We start from the raw sequence: 21,439 nt of genomic DNA, 5'->3' as shown, positions 1-21,439 counted from the left end.
TTTCATGAGTTATTCTGCTGAACTGGTTAATAACTCCACTTTCCCGTCAACCCCATAAATTAAGAAAAATTAAGTTTTACCATAACCAAAACATATAAGTATAATAAGTAGGACTGAATGTTCAGCTTAAGATATTCTACCATTCAAGTCTATCACAACTGTCAAATATGCAGGTAGCATCTGATTTCATCATCATCAAATTCTTGACATGTACCCTCAAGGGGTGTATACAGGATATGATAGCAATGATGTAAGTTTTTCATGATCCAGGGTGGTCTGCAAAGTTCTCAGCCTAACAATGAAAAAACGAATTTATAATTTCAAAATTTTTATATTTCAACATAATTTCCCTTAAGACTAATACATTTATTCCAGTGATGCTCTAGAGCCATTATCCCATCCCTCTCGTGAGGTATGGGATAATGGCTCTGGCAATCTGCAAAATACCCCTCTACAGCTGCAATCACCTCTTGATTCAGAGAGAGCCAAATCTGGGGAATAGGGTGGATGTTCCAACAGTTCATAGTGCCAATCCCTTAATTTTCCCATTGCCAAAACACCTTTGTGGGCAGGTGCATTGTCCTGATGAAAGATGATTTTTTTCTTCTGCAAACTGGGTTTTTTCTCACAAATGTTTTCATCTAGTCTGGTTAAAAGATCAGAATAATTATGATTACGAAAAGCTCAAGAAACAGCTTGCAGGTGTAGCATGGAAAGAGGAGCTAGTTGGAAAAGAGATCAATGCAGCTTGGGGGATTTTCAAAAACTATCTAGTAGATGCAATGTCTAAATGTATTCCAAGGGTGAGAAGGTTAAATAAAGTAGGTGTGAAATGGATGAATAAAGAGATTATGCATGCGATACAGAGAAAAAGGACATTATGGAGGCAGCATAAGTGAACTGGAAATAACCAATTCCACGAGGACTACAAAGACCAGGCCATACAGGAGACATGGTTGGTGATGGTAGCTAGAGATATATGAACAGCAGTTAGCTAATGAAGCCAAAAAGAATCCTAAGGAGTTCTTTCGATATGTAGAGCAAAAGAAACAATGATTATGGAAGGATGACATTGATTGGAGAATATGGTATAAAGACAGCTGACCCAATCTAACCTAACCTAAGTCACATTCACAAGATTCAATCTTGTGAATGTGACTTCATGGAGAGATTGAGAGCAGTTGATGATGGGGAAGAGAAATTGATTGTAGGTGAGCAAGAAGTCTATGAGGAGTTGAGCAAACTAGATGTAAATAAGGTTGTGGGTCTTGATAATATATCACCCCATATTCTGAAGGAATGTGCCAGGGAGTTGACGGCAGCCTTGACATAGTTTTTTAATAGTCTTTCCTCGAGCAATCTTTCCTTCACTGTTTACCGAAAACCGAAACATACTGGCCAATATATACACATAAACTCCTACCACCACCCAACACAAAAACTGGGTGTCATCAATACCCTAAAAAACAGGGCTCTGCAGATCAGCTCCAGTGAACAGGCACTGAACAATAAATTTAAAGTGATCAGTAATACTTTTCAAAAAAATGGATACAGCCAAAACACTATCAACAAAATTCTCTACAAGACCTCAATAAAAAACAAAGACAAACCAGACTACAGTAAAACTATAACCAGTCCTTACATTAAAGGGAAATCAGACAAAATTAACAGAATACTACAAAAATACAACCTCAAAGCTACCTTTAAACATCCTGCAAAATTAAAAAGCTTACTCAACTCATCCAAAGACCCACTCCCTCCACTGGCCCACACTAGAGTGTACCATATTTACTGCACTTGCAACATACCATACATAGGAGAAACAGGATGCACAATTCCGATCAGACAAAAAGAACATAAACAACACATCAAATATAATAATTATAGTGAAGCTGGCCTTTCTGATCATGCTCTGAACACCTTACATAGAACTGACTGGAAAAGCACTAGTTGTCTACATCACGCCAAAACATGGTATGAATGCAAATTTAAGGAAGCTCGTGAGATCATTATCAACCACTCCAATCTAAACAATAATGATGGTTTAAAAATCCCATATAAATGGAAGGATATATTCGTCCCACGAATCCTTCCTCTCTAAGAACAACTATAAACAGGACTCTAGAAAATCCAGGATCCTAAATCTAAAATCACTTTAATACTGAAATATAGAACATCACTGTTAAGAAAAAAAAAAAAAAAAATCTATAAGAAAGTTTATTCATGTTGTAATTTATAAATAATTTCATCATCATCAAATTCCTGCCATTTACCCTCAAGGGGTGTACAGGATATGATAGTACTACATGAAAAAAGTTACATCATTACTAACTTCCTATCTACAATTTTCCTCCAAATCAGTCTGTTACTTGTTAAGATCCAACATTATCAGATCTTATATTTCTATTGTCTAAGGCACTTTGTACCGTATCAATCCATCTATATCTTGGTCTTCCTCTGGGTCGTTTTCCTACTAACCCAGCAGAGAACACTTGTTTTGCTAATCTTTCTTCGCCCATTCTGTTTAAGTGACAAAATCACCTGAGATTAGCTCTGCTAACCCATTCTTGGATGCTGACAATGTCAAGTTCTTTCCTAATATCCTCGTTTTTAATATGATATTGCCATTATGCCATCTGTTCACGCCTATAATCTTTCTCAGGACCCTCATATCTGCAGTCTCTAGTCTTTGGTCAAGTGTTTTACTTCTGACCCAGCTCTCAGATCCATAAGTTAAAACTGGTTTGAACACTGTCTTGTATTCAGCTAATTTAGTGTTCCGACTAATTTTTTGCTTATTCCATATGAATTTATTCAATTGACTTTCCACCATATCAGCTTTGCTAATGCTGTTGTCTATTTCTATATTTAATTTACCTTCTTCAGTAAAAATCGTGCCAAAGTAGCTGAAATGTTTTACTTGTTCCACAGGTTCTCCATTCACAACACAGTTGACATTTTCAATGATTCTGCCTATTTTCATTGTCTTTGTCTTTTTATTGCTGACCTTTATACCATATCTATTACAACAATTATTCGATTTAGTCAGAGAATCTTGCAGACTTGTAGCGGATTTATTTAGAAGTATAACATCGTCTGCATAAAGCAAAGAGCTGACATTAACATCTCCAATTTTGATGTCATGTTTAATACCACTTTCCTTCATAATGTGATCCATATAGATAATGAACAACAAAGGGGATAATGTACATCCTTATCTCACACCAGATTTAACATTAAATCATCTCCCTGTACTTCAATTCTAACTGCTGACTTACAACTCAAATAAAGACTAAGTATTGCTTGATATAATGCCCCATCGACACCATATAACTGTAGCATATTGAATAGCTTCTCTCTTGGCACCTTGTCATATGCCTTTTCCAAATTGACAAAACTTAAATACAGATCTTTTTTATATTCCCATGCTTTCTCGACTATTTGTCGTAAAGTGAAGATTTGATGCTAACAGCCTCTATTTGGCCTGAATCCAGCTTGTTCTTCATCCAGCTTTTCTTCCAGAATTATTCTCAGCCGTTTCTCAAGTATACTTGCATAGATCTTGCCAGGAACACTCAGTAGGGAAATACCTCTGTAATTCTCACATTCAGTTTTATTTCCCTTTTTATATATGGGTACTATGAGAACTACTCCAATCATTGGGAATTTGTCCCTCTGTCCAGGCTTTCTGAGCTATGCAGCGCAGCCACTGTAAGACTTTTATACCAGCATACTTCAGCATTATTGGTCGAATATCATCTACTCCTGCTGCCTTTCCACATTTCAAGCCTTTGATGGCTTTTTCTACTCTAAGTATGGATATGTATTCCTGACTGATTGCATGGTCAGTGTTTTTTACCACTGTGTTGTCATCACTGCTTGTTTCATTTAGCAGTTTTTCAAAGTAATTACTCCATACTTCAAGGATATCTTTTTCTCCCATTTTCATGCCACCTTTATCATCTCTAACTCCTTTTACAGCACTCTTTCCTCCATTCCTAAGCTTCCTCAACAACCTCCAGAATATTTTGCCACTTTCTTGATATTTATTTTCTATATTCTTACAAAAGTCCTCCAATGACTTTTGTTTAGCTAGTTTTACATAGTGTTTAGCATTCTTACATTTGTCTCTTTATTCTCTAAGAGCACAAGCTGACTTATTTGCCAGGAACTTTTGATATGCTTTCTTCTTTTCCTTCACTGCCTCTTTAACTTCCTGTGTCCACCAGGGAGTTCCGATTTTTTTATCCTTGCAGACAACCTCGCCACATGCCTCTCTGGCAGAATCAGTCAATGTTTTCTTCAGAGTTTGCCACTGAATCGCCAAGGTTTGATTCATGCCTCTCTGGCAGAATCAGTCAATGTTTTCTTCAGAGTTTGCCACTGAATCGCCAAGGTTTGATTCCTGTTCTCAAACTCTTTCATTTTTTTAAAAAATAATATTTGCGTATTTTTTCTACAGTTCACATCTGAGAGGTGCTCCACTTTAAAACTTTCTTACATGTTATTCTTTTCAATATGAAATTCAATTTTATGCTCAAGACTAAATAGTGATCGCTTCCAATTTCAAATCCTCTGTACACTCTGGTGTCCTGCACCAGGGAGAAAACATCACTATCAACAATAACATAGCCAATGAGACTTTTCTTATTCCTTGCCTCTTCTTTCCATGTGCATTTGTGCACATTTTTATTTTTGAACATGGTGTTAGTAATAACCAGTCCATGTCCTGAGCAGAAATCCAACAGATACTTGCCATTATTATTATTAGCTTTGCTCTTTTCTCAAATTTCCCCAAAATAGTTTTGTATGTCTCACAATCATTTCCTACTCTGCTATTTAGATTCCCAACAAGGACCAACTTTTCCTTTTTCATTGTGTCAGTTGCTTTTTCTAAAGCATCAAAAAATTACTCCACTTCTACCTTAGTAGAACCTTCTGTGGGGCCATAGGCACAAATAAGTCTCATTGTTCAGTTTCCCATTCTCATATTTGCCCACATTACTCTATTTGAGACTGACTGCCATTCTATAATTTAAATAATTTTTGTTTTTTAAATCAAAAATAACAATTGTAATAATAGAAATAGGACATCACTGTTACTGGAAGGAAAACCATCTGTGAGTAAGAATGTTTATTCTTGCAATTAAAAATTAAATTAGCTTTATGTAATTTTTTAATTTTTTTTTTTTTTCACTAGAGGTCTTCCCAATGAGTAGCATGTGATCAAACCATTGTTTCTCTAGCTTACGGTTTGAAATGTAATGCAGCTTGTCTTGAATATTTATGTATGCTCCAGATGATGATCTTGATATGAAGATCAAAACATCGGGATAATAAAAAGAGTTATTTTAACAGGGTTATAGAATCCATAATTTCAAAAATGAATGCTGATCACCGTGTAACACTAAAAGAAAGGATATATTGTCACAGGCAGAGGAAATAGATCTTGTGTTTATAGTGGATAAGGATTTGAAATTTTAGGGGGGACATACCCAAAATTGTGAAGACAACATAAAGGCTTCTGGGAATGATGTGGAGGACACTGACTTGTAGAAGTAGGGAGATTCTTGTTCCATTGTATAAGGCTTTGATTAGGCAACACATGGACTATTGTGCCCAGATTTGGTCACCTGGTTTTCAGAAGGATGAAGAGATGTTGAAGAGGGTCCAGATTCAACTGACTAAGGTAGTTTCTGACCTCTTGAATTTTGAGTACGAGGAATGATTGAGAAGATGCAACTTGCAGAATTTGGCAGACATAAGGAAGAGGGGAGATATGATAGAGACCTACAAGTTATTAAGGGGTTGTTATAGGATCAATGCTGGAGAGGTTCTACAGAAAATAGTGGGAGATCAAGGGAGAACCAAAGGTCATCCCAGGAAGCTGTATAAGGAGGGCGTGAGCAGCAGGTTTTTTTCATGCAGAGTTGTGAATGATTGGAATGCCTTGCCTGAGAGTGTGGTGTCTGCAGAGAATTTGAGTGGGTTTAAAGCACGGTATGATGAGCTGTGTGTTTGATAAAAGGACCCTAGATGAGTCTTTGACTCGATGGTGTCTTGTGTAATAATAATATTCCCGGGTTATTGTTTTATCCTTTTCAAGATAATTAATACACAAAATGCATTTAGCATCCATAAACACCAATAGAACTGGCCTATAGTTAGATACATCCAGTCTGCTACCATCCTTATGCAATGGTACTATCTTTCCTTCCTTCCATTTTCTGGGTATCGTTCCTGTAGCCACACTTTCACTGAAAAGCCAGATCAGTGGAGCTGTCAGTTGTTTAGCACATTGTTACATCCTGAATGAAGAACTTTTAAAAGGAAACAATTCATTCAGGATTTAACAAGACAGAAATATCAGCTGAGAAAAAAAAACTTTTACTCGAGCAGAAGAAATAAAGTACTAACTGTAAATAGAATTACCTCCTTTTAGTAGAACTGTAATAATATGTAAAGAACTTTGTGTGCAAATTAATGATTCTATGTAAAAGAAAATATTGGCTTAAATTTGTGCCCTATTAAGCTATCTAAAATAGCATAAATCGCCAGACAGTAATGAGTAACAGTGCAAAGGTCGCGTCTGAAATGCACGTATTGGTCGTAATGCCGGAGGCTACAGTGTACGCGGAAAGTAACGTAATCACGCTTTCCTCAAAGACAGCACCTAACAGCAATAGGGAGAGTAAGGATCATCTTAAGGGCATTAAAACTAAGGGTTGTGCGAAAAAAAGGATACAGCAAAAAGAGGGCACTAGAACAAAGACTATAAGGCAATGCGCACCATATTGCAAGGCTTTTTGTTCCGGATTTCATCTCAAGGATTCTTGACCGGTGGTCGGAAAAAGGACGAGCCAGGATTCTATGATGTCGGACAGCGGACCATTTTCCTGATTATGCTGAACAAGATTCCATGTGGAGTTGTATGCGAATCATCAGCCTATGCAGAAATCGTGCCAGTCGCTGGATGTCCCATCGGAAAGGAGCAGAGATAACCCTCAGTCGCGGAAGAAAATAGTTCGAGTCCAGCAGCAGTAGAAAGGACGACATAGCCAAAAGCCAGGCGCTGAGATAGCCAATCGAAGGATGACAAGAACAACACATGGTAGTTAATAGACCTTCGGAAAGAACTGGGTAACGTAGAGATCTTTGTTATATGTTACGGAAGTGATAGAAGATTGAAGAAATTTATGTTTGATTAAGTAATGTGGACAATCCTTTAGAGAACTTGGATAAGATTTCGTATTTGAGACAGCAAAATTCTCTTGGAAAAGGAATTGTCAGGAACGAATCTAATTGTAGGTGATTGAAGTAATAAGTGTATTTTGTTTAGTAGATAACCTTAATTGAGAAAGCAACAAGCTGTATAGTACTCTATAAGTACTCTATAAGTAGCATGCATGAGAAAATCTTAATTTAGTGTAATATTGTCATTGCTTTCTATTGTTCCGTGTGATTAACAATTCGATCTGTCTAGGTGAACTTGATTAATTTATAATTCTTTAATTATCTTAGCATGAGATTTAACTTAGCAAGAGATTTAGAAGTTTTAGTAATTTGATTCAATTTAGTTGTAACTGTCATTTAGTTCCAATAAACATGTTTTATTGCATATGCCTGAGTCGTGCCTGAATTCGAGATATCAAATTACCACTTATAAAATTAGAACCATAGTGGGAGAAATTTTAGATATATATGTTTAAGTAATAGATCATTGGTCACGACTGTAAAGTACCGATATCTATTTAAGTGTGCATTAGAGTATATGCCAATGAATCTAAGAATATTTCCCTGAACTTGAACAAATTCCTGTTATAGGATACTGGCTGGCGCAGTATAAATACAAATTTGCCAGTATCTGAAAAGGAAATATCCCTAGGTAGAATCTAGTTAGGCTACACACAAGAAAAGATAATAGAGGTTAATGAAGTATATAAAAATCAGAAAATAGAGAGAAATAACAATATAACAACATTCTCTCAAAACCTGTGATGGTGATATACCATCCAGTCCCACAGCTTTGCTGACATTCAGGGTACTCAATATTTGGAACAAACTCATCTCTAAACCTTGAACCTACCCTATCCCTCTAGTATTAAAACCTACTTCTGCAGGTTGAAATACGTATCAATAAGTAGTTATTGAACAACTTCACTATGTCCTCTGCATCAGTCACTCTATTCCCATTTTTATTCCACGTCATTCTTCCACAATCATTTCTTCTTCTACTGGCTACATAGCTGAAAAATTCCCTAGGATTTTCTTAGGATCTTAGTGACAATCTCTTCTCATATTCCAGTTTTGCCTTCCTTACCATGTTTGTCACTCTCCTGGCCTGAGTCTTATATTCTACATACATCTGCTCTCCACCCCTCTCCTTATCTCTTCCATAACCTCTTTTTCGCCTGCAGTTCCTGTTTGATATTGTTTGTCATCCACTTTACACCAAACTATTGCTGCTAACAAATATTCATTCACAATTTCCCAAGCACTAATGATATCTTGGCCTTCCAATTCTGCCCTTCCACGGAACTGCTCCCATGTTGATACCTAAGACTATTATAATTACCTGTCTTATAATTCCACACATGTTCCCTTTTCTTTGATACTCCTGCATATCTATTCATCTTCCAAGTCAAAACCACATAGTCACTCTCCAACAGGGGGGGAGAGAGATGTCATCTCAGTTATTATCAGCTCTTCTGATGCTATGACCAAATCCAAAACTCTTGAACCTCTTGTTCCCTCTATTACATGTTGCCTAAGACATTTGTCCCTCAAGAATTCTAGAAATCCCATTCCCTTATTATTACATGCATTTTCCTCTTCCCAACTTATACTGCTGTAGTTAAAATCTCCCATAACAATCATTCTTCTTGCACTTGCCAAGCTCAACTGCCTAAACATCTCCTGCTCCCCACCCTCTGTGCTCCTTATATTATAGCAACATCCCACTAAATATCCTGTCTTGCCCACCTCTGCCTCACACCATATTCTTTCAAAACCATTAGTGTCACTGCCTTCCAAAGCCTCCACTCTTAGAGGACATAAGTCATCACTTATGAGCAGTACTCCACCACTGCATTTTCCCTTCCTATCCTGATGAAAAATGCTGTACCGTGTACAGTACGTGGTTGACAGAAGATAATATAATATCTTCTGTCAACCATGTCTCAGAGATCTCAATAATTGGAACATGGGAGTGAAGTGAGTATATGTAACAAATCCATACATCCCATACGTTGATTGAAAACAAATGTGGAGAAAAACAGCTGGATGCATAGAACAAAAGATAGAAAATTCCAACATTATTGAAAATGTGACAAAAGGATTAAAAGTTCCACAGAAATGCACAAGTGGCAAAAGTACTATATTTGGTCTGTTTCAAGATTGCAATATGATGAGAATGCATACTAAGAATCAAATACAAAAATTGGAAAAGTTGTTTGAACAGTGATGTTTATAAAATTTCCACCTGTTTCAAAAGGCACCTTTAGCACAAAAATAGAACAGAAGTTAAACATAAAATTCTAAAAAGCGCAATCTTAGTAGCTAGTGTAAAATAGGAAAATACTGATCATTTTTAGTAACTAATTAAAAATAAAATGTAATTATACATAATTAAAAATTGGAAAGGATTAATTGATTCAAAACATGAGATAGCTTGTGGAGCTGGTTCTGTTTTGCAAAGCTGAGAATAAAACATTGAAATTTGAATTAAAGGAAACTATATATAGAGTCTATAAATATGGTCTTAAACTTAACCTCAAAAAAGACAAAAGTTACAACATGTGAACTTAATGATTTTGAAGTAGATGGGGAGAAAATGGAAGCAGTTAACAGTTTTGTGCTCCTAGGATCCCGAATTGATAATGATGGTTATTGTACTGAAAAAGTTAGAAGAAGATTATTACTCGGAAAGAAAGCAATGACAAATTTAAGCAAGATCTTTAAAGATAAAGATATTAGCCTCACAACAAAAATCAGAATTGTGACAGCAACGGTATTCCCTGTGGTACTGTACGGATGTGTAAGTTGGACCCTGAGAAAGAGTGAAAGGAGGAAGACAGATGCATTTGAATTATGGGTTTGGAGATGCTTACTAAGAATACCATGGACTGCAAAGCAAACCAATAAATCAGTGATAGACAGAATAAAGCCAGATTGCTCCCTCGAAGCTATGATCATCAGGCAAAAATTGTCATACTTTAGACATATTATGCGAGCAAATGACAGTCTGGAGAAGATGATGATGCTTGCTAAAGTTGGTGGAAGCAAGAGAAGAGGAACACCAACAATTAGATGGGTGGGTGGAGTTAAAGAAGCAACTGGAGTGCACTTGGAAATTCTGAAAGACATGGTCAGGGACAGATCTGAATGGAGAACGTATGTTCATGGGATCACAAGGAGTCGAAAACGACTCGATGGAATATAACATAGCAATATATAGAGTATGCATCAGTTTTATTTATTTTTTAATCTCAGATATAGTCAACATACATACATAACAAGTAAAACTATATACCCAGCAAAAAAATGATAAACAAGATTAGATCTGTTAGGGTTTGTTCTATAATTTTTGCACCAAGCTTCCACTATCAACTTACTCGCAGCAGATTACAAATGTTCTGGTAATCCAGCTTTCTCTGTTCTCAGTAATCCATTTAAAATAAACTTACTAAAAAAAAAGTTTACACTTACCATAGCAACCAAATGTATCCACTTCTGGATTTGCATTTTCACTCAAATAAGCCAAATTTATAGAGCGAGGATGAATATTAGTTTCCCACTGCCGAACAATAACTTGCCTGCTATCTTCTTCTTCTGGTGATTCCACTATAAGGACAATCAGGTAACGGAAATGGACGATTTTATTCACCGGAACCTCAATACTCCCAAACCAGATGTCACTGAAAGTTTTACCAGTATTAAAAAAAAATACATGCAAGGAAAAACTGATATTCAAATTATATAGGTAGGACTTCCTATAATGGGCATTAAGAATCACTTGTAGAAGATACTGGTATGTGAGGTAAGGGTCAAATATGTTATGAAGCTTATATGTTGCCATCAGCATTTGACTTAGCATTAAAGGAAATGTTTATGAATGCAAAGCTGAAAGGACATCAAAATTACTTCAAATTACTTTAAAAATAGGTCATTTAAATTTAAAGAGAAAGGGAATTGAAAATAGACAACTGCAATAATCCTAAAATGCAATTTGTTAAACAAAAGAGAAATTTCACTGCTTGCAACTGCACACCAGTGGGGAACACTCTTCTGGACTCCCCTTTGTCTCAGGTGATCATGACTTATTTGTATATCAACCTTTGATTCCATGCTATGTTCTACCAGTTTTCTACTTATGCACTGAACTGCAAATGACTGAATACACAGGTTTGATAAAACTAATTTCCTTGTGGATAATCAAGTAATCTAAATTTATTCATTTTAGTGAGGTAGCACTCAGTTTTATGGTATAATTACATATTATTTCAGAACAGTGAGGCATGTTAACTATTTTCAAAATGTGAAGATTGCAAGTTTTATAATTTGTACAGATTTGTAACATACATGTGTTCACATGAAAAATATTCTGAGGGCATTATGCTCTCAAATTCAGGTAAACAGAAAATTTTGCTATCATTGTGAACACCTCTATGGATTCTGTGGACGGTGTACAAGTATTTTAAAAACCAAACACTAACCTTCAGTGAAATATAACTGCCATACTTTAAACTCATCCACCAACATCACTCACAGCAGACTCAGGCAACCCATTCCACTCATTCACCCTCCAAACAAAAAATCTAGTCCTCACACCCTTGCTAACTAAATTAACTTCCAGGGATAACCTCTAGTTTTTTCCCCATACTAGTCATGTACTGAAAAATTTTCTGTGTCAATCCTATAACAACCTTTAAATAACTTATGTCTTTATCATATTCTCTGGATTTCCTCCTAACTACCAATTTCTGTAACCCACAAATCTTCATTCTACCCTCATAAGGAGCATCTCATAGACCTGCCATCTTGGTCACTTGCCTATGAATCTTTTCTACATATTAAAGAAACCTGAGTGACTAGATCTGTGCATAATAATCCAGATGGAGCTTCATCAAGCCTTAAAAAAGGTATTATAAACTTTTCTCTGCTTGTGTATTCTTCAAAAACCATGTAATCCTACGAGTTATTTTAGTCACCTTTGCAATATGGCCTATGAACTTTAGCCTATAAATTAAAGATGCCAAGAAATCATATTCTTGGTTTCATTCTTTATCCAAGTGCATGTGAAGTCACTTCACGACTGGGCTACTTAGAGGCCAATGACTTCATTGCAATGCACATATCCTTATGGATATGTATGGCATTATACCTTAAGGATACGTATATCCCTTAATATATCCCTTAAGGATACGTATAATGCAATACATCATGGGAAGGGCCACTATCCAGACCAGTTTCGACCTTGATTGAGGTCTCATCAGTGGGAGCCAGACTCAGAAGTGATACCAAGGTTGAAGTAATGCAGAAGTCACCTTTCTATATACAAGTAGCCAAAACGTGTCACACTTTATTACTAAAATACTCTGGATTACAGATGTTGAAAGTTTTTACACTTGGTTATCCTGGAGTCCACTAGTAACTCCAAATTCCTAGTGTCTGTAATTTCTTGCAATTCAATTCCATCAATGCACATAGCAGATAATCTTTTTTTCATCCCAAAATGCATAACCTTACATTTTGCCACATTAAACTGACAGCCATTCTTTGTCTATATGGTTAGTCTATGTAACTTCCTGCAAGATCTTCAACATCATCCTTATTAACTATTGCTCTACCCAGTTTTACGTAAGTAAATAAATGAATATTTCCCCTTAGGTCATTTCCTACAACATTAATGTACAAGTTAAATAACTATGTGATCTTCATTTAAACCAAGTGCAGAGCTTGCTGGCACACTGTTAGTTACATGCCTTCTCCTGAACTTAACTCCTTTATAAACTACTCTAATAACTATTTACTATCCTTTTATCCACTTCTACATCTAAATATATGTGTTCCAGTTTATATAATGGTTCTATGCAGTATCCTGTCAAATGTTTTTGCAAAGTCAAAGCAGTATCATGTAGCCATTCCCCTTATCCAACTCAGCTGTTATGTTATAAAAAGTGAGTAAATCACTAAGGAAAAGAAAACTATGCTGACACATACAGTATCCTATTTCTATTCACCTATTCCTGAATCTAGCTTTTAACCAACTTCTCCAATACCTTGACTACTATCCCTCAGATACTGATTAGTCAATAATTTGCTACTTCTGTCTTAGGGCCTCCTTCATGCAATGGAACTATTCTGTACTCTTTTCATTCCCTGGAGACTATCAAAGCTGACACCCAAATTAAACAATCTGGTCAAAAGCACTATCAGTAAATTTCAATATCAGCTGTTGGAGATATTGTAGTAAGAGATGTGAATAACCACCTGGATAACTAACACACACACACACCCCCTCTGAAAAGTGATCACTCAGTAATTCAACTATTTCTTATGCTTCAGTCACCTTCCTACTCAGCATCCATCAAAATTATTCTACCACAGTCATTCCTTTACTTGCCACCTGAAAGAACTTCAGATTACCTTTGGCTCACTCAGTTAATTTCATCTCTTACTCTTTTTCCTTCCTTACCATACTGGTTACACTTCTGGTCTAAAAAATTATAGAGAGCATTAGACAAAGGTGATCAGTAGTGTCATGAGCAGTACTGATCACCTTTGTCTAATGTTCTCCATAATTATTTATTTTTTATTTTATAAACTGCTGCTTATTACTCATCCATTTAATTCCTACTATAATTATCCTAACTAGGTACACACTTTGCATCCCTCCCTTCAAACACTCCCTTGACCATTCTGCAGTTTGTCATTCCATGGCACTTCTCCAAGCCTCCATCTGTCATAATCACCATTTCAATAATTCCACATGTAACTCTTCCTTAGAGATCTATACATTTAGATGCTACCCAGGTCAAAACTACATGATCACTCTACCAACTGGTGGTAATGTAGCCACCTCAGAGAATTCCTCTGATGCAATCACAAAATCCAGAACTTTCAATCCACCAAGTATCTTTAACTACATGCTGTCTTAAGTAAATGTTCCTCAGTAGCCCTGCACAAATTCCATCATTTGCTCATGTGACCTTTCCTCATTCCAATCTATCTCCACAGTTGAAGTCACCCATAATAATTATCCATCCTCTACCCACTGACTTTATCTGCTGATGCATATCATCTGCATCATCCCTTGCATTCCCTGGCCTATAGCAGCAGCCAATTATATATTTTGTCCTGTTAGCTTCTATCATACTAGATGGCCTCAAATGTACTGTTTTTCATTTGGCTGCAGTTCATCTGTTATCAGTAATATCCTATTCCCAATTTTGTTTACTCGATTTGCCTTGAAAATACTATAGCCTTCACATTTCATACCAATTACTATATCATCTTGTGCTAGCCACGTCACATTAATACCAATAACATATGGATGACAGTTTAACAAAATCGTACCAACCTGGAGAACGTTAAGGATGTAAGCGAGTCAATTAGAATGCAAAAACAGAGGGTGAAAGAATTGATAGTAATAGCAGAAACGAATGATTTGAAAGGAGACAAAATGGCTATGAGAGAGGATTTGAAGGAATTACTTGAGGTAGCAAAAGAGAAGAGTGAGAGAGTTAGGATGGTGAGTCTGTTGCCGCGGTATGACGGTGAAGAGTAGAGAAGGAGGGCCAAAATTGTTAATGACTTTATGCGCGGATTAGGCAGGAGGAGTGGTGTGGAATTTGTGGATGTGTGGAGAGAGTTTGATGGGCAAAAGGATTTATATAAGATGGATGGTTTATATTTGAATGGATTTGGTGTACGGAATGAAATGTTGAATGAAGTGGATGTGCAGAATCAGGGAAACTAGTTATTAAGGGGGGGGGAGTAGATATGCAGACTTTAGAGAGACAGTTGAGTTTATGAATGTGTGTAATATGCCCGAACGAGTACGAAGGACAACAAATCAGGATGGAATAGTTAGTATAAGGCATCAAAATAGGGATGGGACAAATGGGCTTCTGCAATTCATGTATGCTAATGCCAGAAGTATTACGAACAAGAAGGAAAAATATTTGGCCTTGGTTGGCACTTCCAGGCCACAGGTTATTGGCATTAGTGAAACATGACTGACAGCAGATGATATAGCTAGTGGGATTGAATGTGAGGGGTATGGTGTGTTCAGGAGTGACAGGGAGAATAAAATGGGAAGGGGGGGTGTTATTGATGATAGCTGATGAGCTACAGCCAAGTAGAATAGAATTGGAACTGCAGGATAAAGAAAAGAGCACATTTGAGGCTATTTGGTGTGAGATTGAGGGCAGCAGAACAAAATATACAGTTGGGTGCTGCTACAGATTAGGTGATGGAATAGATGGTGGAGATAGTATGCATAAGCAAATAGAAGAAATGAGTGAAGGAGGGTAATTATTATGGGAGATTTCAACTATGGTAACATTGATTGGAAGGAGGAGAGAACACATGGGAGGAAGGAATTGGATTTTATGCGGTTAATAAGGGATAACTATCTGCGACAGCATGTAATGGAAAATACTAGGGGTCAAAGAGTGCTTGACCTAGTAATTGCATCTGAGAATTTGGCTGTAATGAATATGATCACGTTGCCACCAATTGGTGAGAGTGATCATAGGGTCTTGACTTGGGAAGTGGCCAAAGGTGTGGAATTTACAATTAAGACAGGGTACATGTGGAATTATCAGGCTGGTAAGTATGACAAGCTTAGGAGTTTGATTGGTTCAGTGCCATGGCATGTAAACCTGAGGACTGGATGTTGATAGTGCATGGGAGGCAGTTAAGAAGTGTTTGCATGAGGCAATGGCTGATGTCTACCTAGAGTACGAATAATAAATCAAGTAGAGGTTAAATGGATGAATAACACCATTAAGCTTGAGCTGCAAAAAAAGAAACAACTGTGAAGGGAATTTAAGGAGAAAGGTGACTGGCAGGCACATGAACAGTATAAAGTTCAGGCCAGAAGGGTAACGAGTGTGGTAAGGAAAGCAAAAGCAGATTATGAAAGAACATTAGCCATACAGGCTAAAGAGAATCCCAAACAGTTTTTTCGATATGTTGCAAGTAAAAGAAAAACTGTAAATAGCAGAATGATTTTAAAGAATGCCTATGGTAGGGAGGTAACCGAATCAGTTGACATAGTTGAATTACTGAGCGAGCACTTTGCAAGAGTATATCATCCAGGTGGTGACATTACAGGAATGAATGAACCAATAGCTTATAATGGAATTGTGGTGAATTCATTCCTGTAATGTCACCACCTGGAGGTGAATAGTCTATTACAAAACTCAATGTCAATACATCTGTGGGATTGGATGGTATACCAGCTTGTGTCATACATGAAGCGGCTAAAGAATTGTCAGTGCCCACCATTTTGTTTAATTTGAGTCTCGGGTCTGGGTTAGTCCCGAAGGGGTGAAAAGAGGGAAAAATAGTTCCACTGAATAAAGGAGGTTCCAAGACTGCTGTTGTAAATTACCGACCAATCAGCAATCATTGTCAAGGTCTTGGAGAAAATAGTCAAGAGAAAAATACAGGATTGGATAGATGAAAATGGGATACTGTATGGGGGACAGCAAGGTTTTGTGAAGGATAGATCATGTCTCAATAACTTGCGCATGTTTTATAACACAATGATGGCTGAACTGGATAAGAGTAATTGGTTTACAGTGATTCTACCAGACCTTGCTAAGGCCTTTAACAGGATGCCACATGGAATTCTAATCAGTAAACTGCAGCATATGGGGATGGATATAGGGTTGGTTAGATGGATAGGAGGGTGGTTGATGGAGAGATATCAGAGAGTGGTTTATTTAGGAGTAGAGTCCAAAAGACGGCCTGTGACTAGTGGTGTGCCACAAGGTTCTGTTCTTGGACCACTACTTTTCAATTTGTTCATTAACGATATAGGAAAGGATCTGAGAGGAAGTGTTCATTTGTTTGCTGATGATGCAAAGTTGGGTAGAGCAATAGTGAGTGCACAGGATGTCAAAATTTTGCAAGATGATTTGGATAATTTGGAGGACTGGGCTAAGGAGAATGGATGTCAATTTAATGTGGTAAAGTGTAAGGTTATGCATTTTGGGGTGAAAAGATTAGCAGCAGTATATCACATTGGTAGAACCGTACTCCAGGAGATTGACAAGGCCAGGGATATGGAAGTGTTGGTGGATAGGGAGTTGAAGTTTAGGGGGCACTTCGCAAAAGTGGCTAAATCAGCTCATCCAATCACTTGGTTGCTGAAAAATTCTTTAAGCAGAGATCTCCCTATGTATCTAGCCTTGATAAGACCCTATCTAGACTACTGTGCCCAGATTTGGACACCAGGGTTTCTTCTTGATGGGGAGGAGGTGGAGAGGATCCAGAGACGAGTGACCAAGATGATAGCAGGTCTATGGAATGAACATTATGTGAACAGGTTGAAGATTTGCAGAAATTGGTTGATAGGCGGAAAAGGGGTGATATGATTGAGACTGAAGGGTTTCTATAAGATTAATTCAGAAAATATTTTTTGAGAATAGGACTGGTGGTGGGAGGACTAGGGGCCATACATGGAAGCTGGGCAAGAGTGTGGTTAGCAAGGGTGTTAGAGCTAGGTTTTTTACTTGGAGAGTGGTGAATGAGCGGAATAAGCTGCCAGAGTCTGTTGTGGGTGCCATGACTGTGAATGAGTTCAAGGCGAGGTATGATAGATACTGTGTGAATGTCAAATAGTTGTTCTTGACATGATGTTAGGTCCTCCCTCGATGAGTCTAAGGACTCCTTGGAGTTGCCCGTAATAATAATAATATTTTGATCAAGAAGAGCTAACTAATGCCAAAAAACTCCCTTTTTTCCCAAAATGCTTCTCATATTAGTGTATATATAAAACTCAGCTGCTTCACTATACAGTTAGTCCCCGTACTTTGTACTGACCATCCCCACCAATTTGCTACCTCATGAGCTAAATCCAACTTTTTCCTTCTACCCATACACTCATTTGTCTTACTAATATCTCCATGAACCCTCACTTGCATCCTCCCCTAATAGCTCTAGTTGGCATTCCCAATCTCACACCAGTTAAACGTATCACCGACCTTAACAGTTACACTCAAAAACTCACTAAACTCCTTCCCATCACAATTTTTATCACTCCACTCTCACAGAACCAAGCCCTTGACCCACCTATGTCTTTTGAAAAATCCCTAATACCACATCATGCATGCCGCCATCTAACTCACACCTACATGAGCTCACACCCAGAAACACACCATCTATTTCTCATTTCCCTGCAAAGACATTCCCTTCCACTCAACAATCCCCCAAGATTATCACCATCACTTTTTCACAGATGCAAACCATCCTCAGCAAATAGCTATTCAAATTTATCCCAAAGACCAATATACACAAGATTCTGCTTCTTACACACTCTCACAAATGGATAAATTGAATCAAACTATTCTCTCCCTCTCTTTCACTATTTTGCATTATGAATTGCTACTATAATCAGTCACCTTTAAATTATCATTAACTTGCACTTTTTTCTTCTTCCAACAGTCAGCCACTCTCCTAATTGTTGTATCTCATTTTGCACCTACATTAATACACTCCTCAGGGTCCTCATTTCTAGTAGTATGGAGCCTAGATCTTGACACAGGTTTGGCACAAAACTGTATGCCTTGACAAAGCCATGCTGCCTGCCCATGTATCATTATTATTCATACATTCTTGAATTCTGCCTTTGACCAACTTATTCAATACTTTTTACAATATAATAAATTTAGTTTAATCCTTTATCCCAGTGAGAGCAAACAAAGTTTGCACCTGAAAATATCTTCAGGACTGAATATAGTGTTGTACTATCTTACCTTGGTAAGTAGTACAACACCAGGCAACTCATAGCAAAGGTGGGGCAAGCTACCAACACTCCTATTCCAGTATCTCCCATAATGCAAAACACATTTCCTTGTGGATATGTATACTGCATTAAGGGATTGGCCACTACCCAGACTAGTTTCGATCTTTATTGAGGTTTCTTCAGTGGGAGCCAGGCCCAGAGTTAGAGATACCAGGCAGGAACAGTAGCAAGGTCAAGGTCATCTTTACCTATAGTACAACACTATATTCAGTCCTGAAGATATTTTCAGGTGCAAACTTTGTTTGCTCTCACTGGGATAAAGGATTAAACTAAATTATTATATTCTAACCTATTGAAAAATAAACTTTCAACTTTTTACAATACTCCCAAGGCATTGATTGGTCTATAATTTGCTACTGCAATCTGAAGTTTCCTTTAAACAATGGAACTATTTTGCCTTCCTTTCACTCCCTTGGTACTTTAGAGTTGAGACCAACATCCCATCTAATCCCATGGCCATGTGTACTGAGATTTTGCAATATCCTAAGTGCATTCAATTCATCAACCTCTATTCTCACATCAGTTCATGTAACATGCAAAATCATAATTCAGTAACTCAACTACTTGGTCTGATTCTGCCACTATCAGCACACTAAAGTTATCCTTCTAGTCATTCTCTTCCTCACCACATAGAACTGGGATTTCCTAGACCTGTTCAGTTAATTTCTTCTCATCTGACTATTGCCTTACTTGTAGAACATTTTTTTTCACTTGATTATAAATTAAATTAAAAATGCCAAAAAATGATTCTTCATGCACAAACTGTTTGTTGGCACCCAGATAAAGGACTAAGCAAAAATATAATTTCCTGGCATTTGTAATTTAATTTTACCTTCCTTGCTGGTATACTGATTACATTTCTTCCAAGCCATGTATTGTTTTTGAGCCTACTATCACCTTTCTCTTAGTGGGTCTAGCCTGATATCACTTCCTTCAGATACTTCTTGACCATCTGCCATACACTGCAAACATCCTTTTCTTGATGATCCTTATGCCAAGACATTACTTTAAGTTTCCTAAGCTCATCATAATCAAGTGCCCTGTAGTTCCACATATATCCCTTAACATGGAAACATTTAGCAACTTCCCAAATCAAGGCTGCATGATCATTCTCACTATCAAGACACTTAATTTTGAATTTGTTAAAGTGCATTTTGTTACCATTATATAATGTCTTTCCATCCATCATTCAGTCCATAGTTCTACATATTGCACACACCATTCCTTCTGCACAATCTATATACATTTGCAGTTAGTGCCCTCAACTTGCTGTCATAGCATAACAGCAGATCTACATTCTTTATTCTTGCTCTTTTTTGTTTCTTCCAATAACTTATATCTTCCCTTGTATGACTTTTTTTCACCTTTCAAGTCATTAGTACCAGCCAAAAGGATAATTTTCTTCACTTTTTTTTTTTCATCACTAACAACACTTTTGAATCACTAACTTTTGCACCATCAAAATAAAAATGGACGAAAACTCACGCCTAATGTATGATAACTAAATACGGTCAATAATTTCCTTAGTTTTATATATATTATAGTTAGGAAAGATTAGCAGATTTAAAAAGTACGCTCCCACAAAGGGGATAGAGAAATAATCAGATCTGTTATGTTTAAGTTAGAACAATGAAGTAATGTATTTCACACATTTCTTTATAAAGACATTCAATGAGGAAATGACTTACGAAGGGTTTGTCCTATTTCATTAAACTATATTTAGTGCAGACAGCATGCTCAGCAAGTCTCCAGACTGTTCAAGCATATGATATTTAATATAAGACTTGTGTTTTTCTAGATGAATACAAGTCTTATATTAGCAGATCTTCCTATTTGTCCAGAATAACATAACCCACAAGAGCAAGAAATCTGGAAGACACCTGAAAAACCTAGAAGCAGAAGCTTATCCTTAGAAGCTAGAATGGTGAGAATTTTTCTGATGGCACAAAAGGCAACAAAAATATTCAGTGGTTTTAAACCTTTTGTTATGTGTGCAGAAGCAGTAGAGATACCATAACCATTAAATGCTTTTTTGATGAAAAAATCCTTAAAACCATTTGATAAAAATGGTGGATTTAATATACAGTTATTCAAAAATCTGTGTATAACTTTTATCTCCCCAAAACTTCACTAATAGCCTACTGTTGACTGGAAGCCTTACCAACATCATAAACCACTGACTAACACATATTTTGTATGCTATATGTATTATATACTATATTCTTACAATAAAGTAAGATAGAGAAAAGAAAATGTTATCAAAGAAAATCATAAAGAAGTGAAAATACATTTAGAGTACTGTATTTATCAATACCGTAAGTTTACATCGTCTATTTACAAGATTAATTGTATTTCTGTCAGTACGTACATCAATATTGTCTTATATGATACAAAACACTG

General features: G+C 36.8%; 1 protein-coding gene across 4 annotated transcripts in view; it reads right to left on the bottom strand.

The window, feature by feature from the left end:
• The window catches only part of LOC150103721 (glycerophosphocholine phosphodiesterase GPCPD1-like), a 284,138-nt gene that overhangs the window by 185,107 nt on the left and 77,592 nt on the right, over positions 1-21,439 (bottom strand). For all 4 annotated transcript variants that reach the window (XM_090397125.1, XM_090397127.1, XM_090397126.1 and 1 more), the window contains one exon: positions 10,708-10,916. In XM_090397125.1, coding sequence (XP_090253251.1) covers positions 10,708-10,916 — 209 coding nt within the window. The remainder of the gene's footprint in view (positions 1-10,707; positions 10,917-21,439) is intronic.

The sequence above is a fragment of the Typopeltis vanoorti genome, chromosome 8, assembly GCF_054136105.1.
Source record: "Typopeltis vanoorti isolate ZY-2024b chromosome 8, IOZ_Tvanoo_1.0, whole genome shotgun sequence".
In the NCBI taxonomy this organism is placed as follows: Eukaryota; Metazoa; Arthropoda; class Arachnida; order Uropygi; family Thelyphonidae; genus Typopeltis; species Typopeltis vanoorti.
This window is presented reverse-complemented; position numbering and strand designations above follow the sequence as displayed.